At 31.9% G+C, this 12,472-nt stretch overlaps 1 protein-coding gene across 1 annotated transcript; it reads right to left on the bottom strand.

Annotated features, from left to right (window-relative positions):
- Window positions 1-6,245: 6,245 nt before the first annotated feature.
- LOC132721670 (uncharacterized) lies at window positions 6,246-10,045 on the bottom strand (the record flags this gene model as incomplete). Its single annotated transcript, XM_060706012.1, is given in 3 exon segments — window positions 6,246-6,339; window positions 9,556-9,742; window positions 9,969-10,045. Coding segments are annotated over 2 exon segments (251 nt in total), but the record flags the coding sequence as incomplete, so codon positions are not given.
- Between the last annotated feature and the right edge of the window lie 2,427 nt (window positions 10,046-12,472).

The raw sequence follows: 12,472 nt of genomic DNA, 5'->3' as shown, positions 1-12,472 counted from the left end.
GCTTATATGTGTTAGTTTTATCCTTTTAGACAAATCTTGCTACGAAAACATCTCCAAATCTGGCTACAAAAACATCTACGATATAGGATTTTTTTTTCTTAATAACGTTTGAAAAAACAATACCAGCATCCCTTAAAAATGAGCTCTTTATCGTAACAACATTTTTTTGTTCATTAGTTTTCATTTATTCTACGCTTACTTTGGGTACAACTAAATCCATAACAAAATTTCTACAAATTTTAAATTTCTATAAATTGTAAACAGTGCAGGAAGTTGAGTGTGACATAACCACATCGAATAATTAGATTATATAGTGACAATTCGTCGATTCTTTATTATAGAAAGCGTTAAGTACCAGGCACTGTAATCAGTTTTCACCTAAGACTCATTTGAATCTTAAAGGGACTCCACTTAGGTTTATGACATGATGGGACTGAAAATATGTTTTTTTTATTTGATTAAGGTTTAGAACACTAATCCTTGTGCAAAATTTCAGATCATTCGCGCACTTTGTCTTTCCAGAATAATTATTCAAATTGTAAAATAATGATACAAAATGAAAAGCGTTAAACGCTTTTCACTCAAATCGGGTTATGAAAAGCATAAACTTACCATTTTTAATTTATTTCAAAGTTTAATTCTTAACTTTCTTTGCATATATTTCAGTTTAAAGTGCCCTAGCTCATTTATGTAATAAATAAAAATGTTATGTTTTTAGGGTTTTTAACCTCAGTGGAGTCCCTTTAAATTTTTTTTTTAATAAATAAACATTTTTTTATTATGATTTGTTTTTGTATCCAGGAAGGTTAACATCAGTGTTTTGCAGATCACTAGAAGGTATGTTTAAGTTTCTTTGAATGATTAGGTCACAAAAAAGTTTATCCTCTTAAGATATAACGAGATTCATCACCAAGGAAACTTTGATATATTGTACAGATTCGCCTGTCAAGTTTGATGCCATTCCTGACTCAAGTCTCTATAGTTGTCATATCGTGTTCTAAATTTAATCATATCTTGTAAGAAAAAATTGATGCAGTTTTAACAAGGTATTTTTTAAAATGAATTTTAATTAGAAAAAAACGTTTATAATTCGTGCATTTCCTAGTATTTTCTATAGAAGAATACCACTCACTTAAAATTAAATGTGATTATTTCTGTGTAACAGGAATTATTTACTATTTATGGTAAGGAAGTTCATGGTGATTCCTTATATTCAAAATTCCACCATTCAAACCGAATATTTTAAAAAATATCACCATTGAAATCTTAGAGACTCTTAATTCATCATTTTAGTTCTAATCATACAAACACTTGAACTTCAAAAATGTAACAAGAACGATGAACTTAAAAGGATATCTGTTCTATCAACTTCCACATATTTAGGATAAGTGTCGACTCCTTACATTTCATTTGTATTACGCAACTACAGACGCCCTATAGAAATATCGTCTGCGCCTTTTAAACCTCATTCAAAATCCCTGACGAAATTCTATTGTTTGTTTTTTTCTCACTGGAACACAGCTAGTGTTTCATATATCTTTTTAATGTTGTTTTCGTTTCGCACAGTAACCAAAGCAGCATGAACATCAAATACAATGTATTGTTATTACTAATGAATTATCTCACAATGAAATAATGTGATTTAAAATGTCAAGCATGAAGCGTAATGTTATATTTTATTATTCGAGGCTTACGCAACGGAAATAAAATTACACAAGAAAAGCATTGATGCAAAGCATCAAAGGGCGACGCCAAAAGAATTTGATCCAGGTTTGCACCTAAATACTTAACAAAAGATGTGTACTTTATAGCAGTACCATTTCATGTGACCTGGAGGCTTGGCCCAGTTTATGTTGAAACTTAAACCAAAAAGAATAGACTCTGTCTTGCCAAGATGCAAAGACAATTTATAGTCAATAAACCAATCTTAAGATTTACTTTACCAGATACAAGGATACCTGAGTCATCATCATATATAATGACAGGCACAAGTATCACACCTGGGAAGAAAAAATATGACCAGATTAATAAAAAATCTGTGTTCATCTTAAAAGTGTCAAAAAACCAAAAAAAAATATGTAAATAATGACCCCCTTTAAAAATATGCTATTAACTTTAAGTATATTTTTAAAGGGGGGTCATCATTTACATTTTTTTTTTGGTTTTGTGACACTTTTAAGATGAACACAGGTTTTTTTTATCAATCTGGTAATATTTTTTCTTCCCAGGTCTGATACTTGTGCCTGTGCATATAATAAAAGCTTATTGCTTAGGGTTGCAGACATGTCATTGACATATATTAGACATAAAAGAGGACCTAAAATGAACATCAGGGGGACACCATAGATATTCAGAGAGAACGAGTACCAGCCACATTCACCAGCTGCTATCAGAGATAAGACTTGAACCATGCAAGAATGTCATTACATATGGCAGATGCTTGAAGTTCCATGAAGAAGAAGAAAAAAGAACTTCTTCATGTGCAGTATAGTGTGATCAACTGTACCAAATGCTTTTTGTAGATTTAAAAGTATCACGCAATACTGCAATCTATTAAATGCAATCTATTAAATGAATCAAACATGTGTCAGTTGAAAAACCACTTCTAAACCCTGATTAAAACTGCCTGACCATGACTCGAACCCATGACTTTCAGAAGACCAACTGAGCTATCCGGCCGGCTACACATTTTCTCTTTATTAATGAAACAGTTCTAAACCTAAACATTTTTCCCCACTATATTGATTCATGTACTTGAATTTCTGATGTTTACAGAGCATCGTAAATTAAACTAATGGTTATTTGCAGTAACAGGATGAGAAAAACTTTCAGCTTGACCAGAACTCAAACCTGTGACCCACAGAATAATGTACCGCGGCTGTAGCGATTGAGCTATCTGGCCGCTTACACATTTTCTCCCCTAAATAGTGAACAGTTCTAAACCGTGACAGATATTTAGATTTTTAAATTAACAGATAATTAATTCTTAATTAATAAATAAGAAAAAAAAACCTTACATACTCATAGTCTTTATATAATTAAAATAACAATTTATATAATTATTATTGTATAATTATTTTTACTAAAAAGGGCTAAGACAGTTATTGAATGTGCCATTATTTATAACAGGTCAATTTGAAAGTGAATATAACTGCATGCTTATACATGTACAATATCTATGATAAGAAATTTTATGAAGGCTGATTTGTATTTTACATCAAGGGCACCGGGCGAAAACATGAAAATGCAACAAATGAACCACTTTGTGGTAGATTGTATTTTCATGTTTTCATCTGGCGCCCGGTTACTTTTTGTACTTTGTTGGTTTTCATGTGGCACAAATCACCCACTATAAAATTTAGTGTACAAATTTATTCAAGGACTAGTAACAATCTACTATCTAATGTAAAGTCTGTTGTCGGGTTGACTCAGAGACCTGGAGGTTGAGACCGGTGGTCCCTCCATTACAAATAGATAAGTCAGAAGCTGTCCTTTTCAAATTGCACATTTTTTAAAAAAAAATTAGAAAAACTATTCGAACTGTTTTTTTTGGGGCTTTATCAATTATATTGCTGATCCAGTTTCGGACATTTTCAATCAATAATTATAATTTTATAACAATGAAGTTCTCCCCCTTTAAAAATAAGACTAAATGAAATCTTTAAAATTTAGAAAATTTATAAAATTTCATCATCCAAAATAAAATAAAATGATGCACTTTAAAATTATATTTCCAGTTTTTATTAAAAAAAATGAATTTTTTGGGGTTTTAAAACCCGTAAAAGAATATATCAATTTTTCCCCTCTCAGGGGGTCTTGCTTTTGAGACCTTACAACGGTAAATTTTTTTAAAAAAAATTGTAAATAATACCTAAAATTTGATGGGCGAAAAAACAATAATTTGTAAACATGAGTTACTTCCCCTTGAAATAAAGAAAACATGAAACCAAAAGAACACCCTAAACATCAAAATTAAGAAATGTTGCAGGCTCATTTTAATTATGCCATGCAAATTAATGGTAAAGAATTCATAAAAAGTAGATGGCCATGTGACAGCAGTAATTGCAGAAAATCGGATAGCTGTCAACATCCGGATACTGGTACACTTTGTAAAAACAACCATTCTGTTCAACAGATAAACGTAATATGGATAAAATCAATAGGATAATCGTTTACAAACAGTCCATTACCTATCCTAATACTCATTTGCAGGTGAACTTTCTTCTTGTAGGAAAGTTTTGAAAATATATAAATGAATGAGCATCAATGTAGACCACAACGATATTCGAAATCCGGGTTTTAGTATTGTCAATAAAACAAAGGGACAAGCTGTTAATCAGAGCCTGCAATTTCGTGAAAATTATATCACAATGCACATGCTTTTTATATAAAGTTATTAAATACAAATATAACAACATATTTGTTTACTTGATTTTTACGAATCAAAATAAATATAATTAACACAACATGAAATTAACTGCTAATAATAACAGCTCCTTCCATAGGCAAAAATAAAAAGCATTCCATATAAGACGACGCCGCTGCCAGCCCGCATAGCTCAATCGGTTAGAGCGCGAGACTTGTAATCTCGACATTGTGGGTTCGATTCCCGGGCTGGCCAACTAAAATTACTAATCAGTCTTTCGGATGAGACTTTAAATCGAGGTCCCGTGTATGGGTGCTTAAACACTTGGCACGCTAAAGAACCAGGAGAAGCTTCTGGAATTGGGGCATCTTTCTGTATCTGTAATTGCACTATCCTCCAAAAATCTAAAATGACTAATACCCTTCTGGGGGACTCGCCCATATGGGCAACCGGTGGCGAGTATAAATAAACGCAAATACACACACACACGACGCCGCTCACCGGCGTCGCCAATAATTATAACTCAATGAATCAAAGCTATAAATCTAAACCACATACAATATGCTCTGAAATAATAGCTGAAAAGAACATTCATAAAGCGATAATAGCTGAAAAGAACATTCATAAAGCGATACGAATGTTTGAAATTTTGAATAATTGAAGTGAAAAATGATGCTTCTGTAAATGTACCATCCTGAAACTATCGTAAACAAGAGCAGAGATATTTGTTAAATGTTATACACGTATCGCCCACAAACTTAACAGGAAACCAGTTAGTCATGTTTAGCGGACTTTATGAACATCTAACTTAAATTTAATGCAAATAATACAATCTATAATTTAAACACATTTTTATTACAATCAAGTTCTTCTGGTAAAGTCACCATGGAAACTAAATTGAAAATGGTTACTAATAGAACTGAACAATCTCCACACCAAATCTTAAAACTGTAGACCAAAGCACGGATTTATATTATTGTAATATAAATCCGTGACCGAAGTGAGCTTTTAGTGTTAAGGGTCGACCATATTTATCCCGTGACCTTTGACTGAGACAAAGCAAAATAGCAGCCAACAACATTCACATCAAATCTTGACCTTTGACCAACTGACCCTAAGATCAATAGAAGTCATTAACTAGCCAAGACAAAAATGTCCATACCAAATCTTAGGATCAAGGTGTTCGATCAAGGTGCCCTCTTTTCGAAGATGAACCGAAGGACTCTGAGCATAGCAATATACCCGAATTCTTCAAAAGTAGGGTATAATCATATCAATATTAATTACAATTACACATGATGACAGAATTACTTCTATGATTCAAACATATGTAGAATTTACAAATCTACACAAATTTGCTACCACACATCAAGAAATGACAATGTAGACTAATTGTTAACTGTTTTATTAAAATTCAACATTGTGTAGATATATAAGAGATCATAATTAATATAAGAATTAAATAATGAAAGATAAACAAACAAAAATATCACTACATGTATAACGTTAGTAAAAAGTTCATCACAATCAGCAATATTTTTTAATTGGACAAATAAAACATTCCAGGTCACTTTCATAATAAAGACAATACAGTATACTCTCAGAATTACAATTAATAAAATCTGAAAGAAATCAAAATTCATAAATTAAAAAGTTTGTAAATATTTACAATGAAACTTTTAGCACTTATTACACTATGTCGAATAGGTCAGAATTTAGCATTTTCATCTCCTAAAATTTACATCATTTATGACTGCTTATATTTTAACGACATATAAAATACTAAGTTGCCCTAGGCTAGGTTGTACTAGATGTGTATCCTTCGCAGCATATAAAAAGGCCTGCAGCTTTAATCAAATTTCTATTCGTTTTTCTTAACACATATAGCTGGGCAGTAAGTTTGACTGCATTAACAAAACTAGTTTCTATTAGGTGCCTATTTAATCTATTTTTAACAAAGCCCTAGTATCAAACAAGAGCGATCAGTGATCACATGTGTCGCCTCATGATGGCCAATTTCATGTTGGGACAAGTTTTGTGACAGACAGATAGACAGACGGACAGTGCACAACTAGACTTGGTACTGATCATTCCTGTAAAGTTTGGATAAAATTACACCAGTAGTTTATGAGGAGTAGTCCGGACAAGCTTTTGTGTATCTGGCAACACAGAAAAAAACACCTGTTCATCAAAGGGCCATAAATCGGCCAAAAATCATTCAACCGGAAAACCCGTGCAATATGCGCAAGGACTTGAGCTACAGATCAATCCTGTAAAGTTTCATTGAAACTGCATTAGTGGTATAAGAGAAGTAGTCCGGACAAACTTTGAAAGTAAAAATTATTAAAGGTCCATAACTCTAACAAAAATCATTGAACCGGAAAATGCTGACTATATGCACAACTAGACTTGGTACTGATCATTCCTGTAAAGTTTGGATGAAATTGCACCAGTAGTTTATGAGGAGTAGTCCGGACAAGCTTTTGTGTATCTGGCAACACACAAAAGGGCCATAACTCGGCCAAAAATCATTCAACCGGAAAACCCGTGCAATATGCGCAAGGACTTGAGCTACAGATCAATCCTGTAAAGTTTCATTGAAATCGCATTAGTGGTATAAGAGAAGTAGTCCGGACAAACTTCACAGTATATAAACGATTTGAACCCCAACCGGATCTTGTGAGAAGATCTCAGCATCTAAACGTACAATCGGGCGGGATGACACATTAAACTATCAAAAATCGGCTTGAATTTAATATGTTACGGTATGTTCACATTTGAATCATATTAACAAATAATTTATCTTTGCTTAAATATACATCCATAACCTTCTTCGTAAAATATATGCGCATAAAACGCTGTGCTCTTCGCCTCATGTTTTGTTTATGTCAACACACGCCGATTACACAAGCAAATTTATGCCTAAAATTGTTTTACTTCACTATAACTCATATCTGAGTCTTTAATTTATTGTCTTAGCCTCATGTTACCGGACAGACACTTGTGAAAATATCTTTGAATATTGATAAAATATAGTAAATAATAGAGGCGACATTTCTGATAACTGTACCCGTCTTGCTAAAACAATTTTAATGATCTGTACCCTACTTGTGTTTTAACTGAACCATTACTTGCGAGTCACTTTTGATGATTTTTATTGTGTTTTTGTCGTATGTTCCAAATTTTATTGTGCAGAATATGAAGTTATTGTGTCACAAGAGAAGGGTACATGTTTTAGTTCTATGTAAGTAACTAAAACTGCATATGAATGGAGGAGCTTCGTCATGTTTTCACTGTCTACGAAAATACCGGCATTTCAGTGGCTGTTTATACGAATCAGAAAGTCAATTATTTCTTGATAGGAATAATTAACTAACAAACCTCATCTTTACTTACCATTCATTTTTCTTTGGAAAGATATAAATGTAAAATATTACATATGTACTATAATTTTTTATATTTATTTCAACCGCATTGTTGTAAGTTTTGACGTGACCGTTATATTATTAGTTATAAAGATCGTTGGCTGGTTATATGGCCCTATATAAACGGCTATTTGTAAATATAACCCGAGCCGTTAGGCAAGGGTAATATTGCAAACAGCCGTTTATATACGGTCATATAACCTGTCAACAATCTTTATTACGAATTTATAATACAGCTAGCATTATTTTTAGAGAAAAAAGTAAGATTTCTTCATGAATCGACAGCAGCCGTGTATATAAAACTATATAAACGTCACGATTATCCAATGAAAAATGACGTTACAAACGTGCAGTATTATAAAACGTCACGTATCAATAAACCTCGAAATATCATTACAAGATTTTTTTGCAGATTACTTATTTCAACATGTTGAAAGCTTTACACCTACCGTTGATTTCATTCTGCTTTTTTTAAACACTGTTTTATATTATCTGAAATTCATTGACTTTCTTTTTCTGACATGTACGACTTTTTTTCTTGTATATCTTTCATAGGCGTCGACAATTTTGGCATCTTTTTAAACGGAGAATATTCGGGAAATTTTGAAATTTTAATTGTAAGTGTTTCAGCTATTGGTGTTATAAACTTTTTTTTTGTTTCGGTTATTGGCTGTGACGCTGAAATTTTTTAAGTAGGAGATTTTATTCTGATCATTATTTATTCTTATTTTCAAGTTGCAGTCTGGATGGCGAATAATTATGTGGTCAATGATGGCATTGAAATTCGTAGTCTTTACTGAACAGTATATGCAGTTGTATTCTTCCATGGTGATCCGAAAGAAAAATATACATAGCATAATATATTTTATTAAACAAATGATTAACAATATTATCAGTTAAACCAATTCTCGGTAAATACCTTAGATCCCACCTTATATACTAAAATTCTATTACAATCATTTATATTTTCTGGCAATAATTGATACAAAATCGCAATGAACGTAAACTTTTTCTCCAATAAATCTTTAAAAATACTCACAAGTCAGGGTACAGATAAAATTCGTAAACTCACAAGTAGGGTTCACAATCACCAGCAAGTAACGTTCAGTTTACGGAAATGACCTCCTTGGTAAAACTCTTAAATTTATGTTCAAGATACAGCAATATGTTATGCATATGACTAAATTATCGTTTGTTATTGATTACTTTAGTAGTTCGATATCACAATTCAATGTTTAACTAAATCAACATTGGAATAAGACAGATTTTTGTTCGTGTTCAGTGCTGATCACCTGAAAGCTGTTCGTGAGTTTTGATTATTTTATAGCCTTCGTGCTACCGTTTATGTTTTGCATAACTTAGACGTTTAATAAAGTTTCTCTCTTATAATATAAATATAGATTTACTAACCTAACGTCCATCAGTATCAATATAAATACCAATATCGTAAACAAGTGAAGTGGCAGAATATGGCTGACACTAAAATCTTCTCACAAGATCCGGTTGGGGTTCAAATCGTTTATATACTGTGAACTTTAAAAATAAAAATTATTAAAGGGCCATAACTCTGACAAAAATCATTGAACCGGAAAATGCTGACTATATGCACAACTAGACTTGGTACTGATCATCCCTGTAAAGTTTGGATGAAATTACACCAGTAGTTTATGAGGAGTAGTCCGGACAAGTTTTGTGACGGACGGACAGACAGACGACGGAGAAGTGATCCCTATATGTCGCCACTACTCCGTAGAGGCGACACAATGAATGCATATTTTTATGATACTGCTTTGAAAGTTAAGTTAATTTTTTGTCCATTCACAAGTTTATTGAGCATAGTGTTGGACCCGCCTGTCTTTAAATTTTTAACTTGATGAGTGACTTGGTGCCTCCCTGCCTCCTCCAAACTTGACCGCACTGTCATAATGTTAGAGAAAGCTCCCTCGCTGATCTGTAAACAATGAGAAGACTACAAATGTCTGCAAGGCCACAAATCAATATTTAAAGAAGCTCAGAACTGAGTGTAAATGTATTGTTTCTCAATAAAACATGAACTTTGCTTGATTTGATATTTGATGAATCAATCAAGATTTTTTTAATAACTTTAGGTTAAAAAATATTCATTTCTTTTACACTGTTTATTGTTCATGTGTGTGATGACAAAATTAAAATCTTACTTTAGGTGCAAGCTTTGATCGGGAAGTTGGTATTTTGCTCAGTCGTTTCTTGTTTTCATCTGGCTTAGACAATATAACTGAAATTAGAATGTTTTAAATCATTCAAAACAATTCCACACGGAAGGTGCATACATTTCCTTATACAAAAATCGTCAATGTACTTTTTCTATAAAATATTTCTGTGGCAGACATACATTACTGGCACTAGTACTGCAGTCATTATGCAAAAACTGATACTGAATTACTGTCTCAGAAAAGTGGTACTAGTACTAGAGGCAGTTGTGAAGTTTTGACAAACATGCCAACATTTTTTCTGAAAGAGATACTAGTAGCTGGTCAATTTCAGGAATTATTTTTATTTCTTTTTCAAGAAAGAGCAAACTTTTTAATGCAATGTCACTTCTATGCTGACGATTCTCAAATATACATTTCTTTCAAACCGTTGGACAACACCAAAACTGAACTTGTACTTGATTCTGTCTCAAACTGCTTAAAAGAAATAACATTCTGGATGAACAGCAACATTCTCAAACTGAATTCAGACAAAACAGAACTTATAGTCTTTTCGTCGGGTAGCAATACAGACTCAGTGAAAAATATAACTGTCAATGTGGACCAAGCTGAAATCAAACAGTCATCAAGTGTAAGGAATTTGGGTGCATTCCTTGATTCAAGGGTTAATATGGAACATCATGTTAGCTCCGTGTGCAGATCTTCGTATGCCCAAAAAGTAAGATAGGACGTATTCGAAAATATATCAACGAAGAAGCTACAAAAACACTCGTTAACTCTCTCGTGACATCAAGACTGGATTATTGCAATGCTCTTCTATATGGTATACCTCAACAAACCATGAAAAAACTTCAACTTGTTCAAAATACTTCAGCCCGTGTGATTAAACGTACATCTAGGAAAGATCATATTACACCAGTGATGAAAGATCTTCATTGGCTGCCAATCGAATATAGAGTGAATTACAAGATCTTATTACATACTTTCAAGTCACTGAAACAACAATCTCCATCATATATGCAGGAAATGATTCAAGTTTATTCCACTTCCCGAAATCTGCGCTCTTCAAATGCACCTGTACGATTAGTGCAACCAAAAACTAAACTGAAATTTGGTGAAAGGAGTTTTTCGGCATCAGCTCCTAAGCTATGGAATTCACTACCAAGTCATCTAAAAAACTGTAACACAGTAGAAAGTTTCAAAAAACATCTTAAAACACACTACTTCAATTTAGCTTATGGAAAATAATCAGTGACTATTATGAATGAATTTTATAAACAGTGAATACGAAGTATCTGTTATTTGAATATTAGTTTTATTAAAAAGTTTTTTTTTTTTTTAAACAAACAATTTTTAAATCAATTTAGTATTTCTATTGTTTTATAACGATGATTTAGCAAGATCTTATCTATTATTATAAATCCATTGCTAGCATTTTTTAAGCACAGAATATTTCTTTTTTTTTTTAAATCAAAAAAAAAAAAAAAAAAAAAAAAAAAAAAAAAAAAAAAACAAACAAAAAAACAAACTAACATTGATTTATCATAATAATTTACATGTGTTATATAATATATGGCTCGTGAATGCAGAGGGGTCAGATTTCAAGAATATTTAGTGTTAAGGTGTGGGGCGTGGCCCTTTCCTCCTGTGGTGATAGTAGTGATGTCATCCTGGGGGTCTGCATGCGCTGTGGGGAGGTATCTGACTCCCTCGGTACTGGACCTTGGTGTAGCAGTACTCATGCTATCCAGGTTCGTTAGGTTCAATATTCTTTTAGTCTGATGTCGCTGTATTCATTCTTTTATCAATCGTTCATATATTTTCTGTTGTAAAGTATGACAACAAAACAATGAAAATCATCAATATGCATTTAAAGTAGCTTTTAATATTTATTTATGAGTTTATGTTAAAAGGCACATTATTTCTTACACATTTATATATTGAAGACAATTTTAATGTATGACAATAATATTGTAAAGTGAGTTTTAAGGATCTTTAAGTTATATTGTATTAATATGTAAAAATAATTCCATAATTTATACTTTTAATTAGTTAATGCAAAATATTTTTAATGTTCATAATCCTGTTCATTTATATTGTTTTAGACATATATGATTGATGTAAAGCGCCTTTGAACATTTTAATGAAAAGGGCGCTATATAAATGTGGTATTTATTATTATTATTATTTAATCTCATTTGTTACAAAAGAAAGCTAAGTTATGGAAAGTTATATTTGAAACTGTTCTACATGAGAACAACCTAACTATAGAGACATCATTTTTTTATTTTTAAATTTAACTTTGTTATACCCTTAATTTCTTGTAAAAGTTTTACAATAAAACAGGCGCAACCGGGTTTTCTAAATTTTTGAAAACTAAAACTTAAAATTTTTTGTTTTTTTGGGAAAATTTAAAGGCCCGAAAATTTAAAAATTTTAATTTAACATAAAAATTTTGGCTAAAAGGTTCCAAAAAAATTTTTTATTTTTTT

The sequence above is a fragment of the Ruditapes philippinarum genome, unplaced genomic scaffold (assembly GCF_026571515.1).
Source record: "Ruditapes philippinarum isolate M1 unplaced genomic scaffold, ASM2657151v2 ctg18115_1_1_1_1, whole genome shotgun sequence".
In the NCBI taxonomy this organism is placed as follows: domain Eukaryota; kingdom Metazoa; phylum Mollusca; class Bivalvia; order Venerida; family Veneridae; genus Ruditapes; species Ruditapes philippinarum.
The sequence above is the reverse complement of the archived record's forward strand: the minus strand, read 5'-3'. Positions and strand labels throughout refer to the sequence as shown.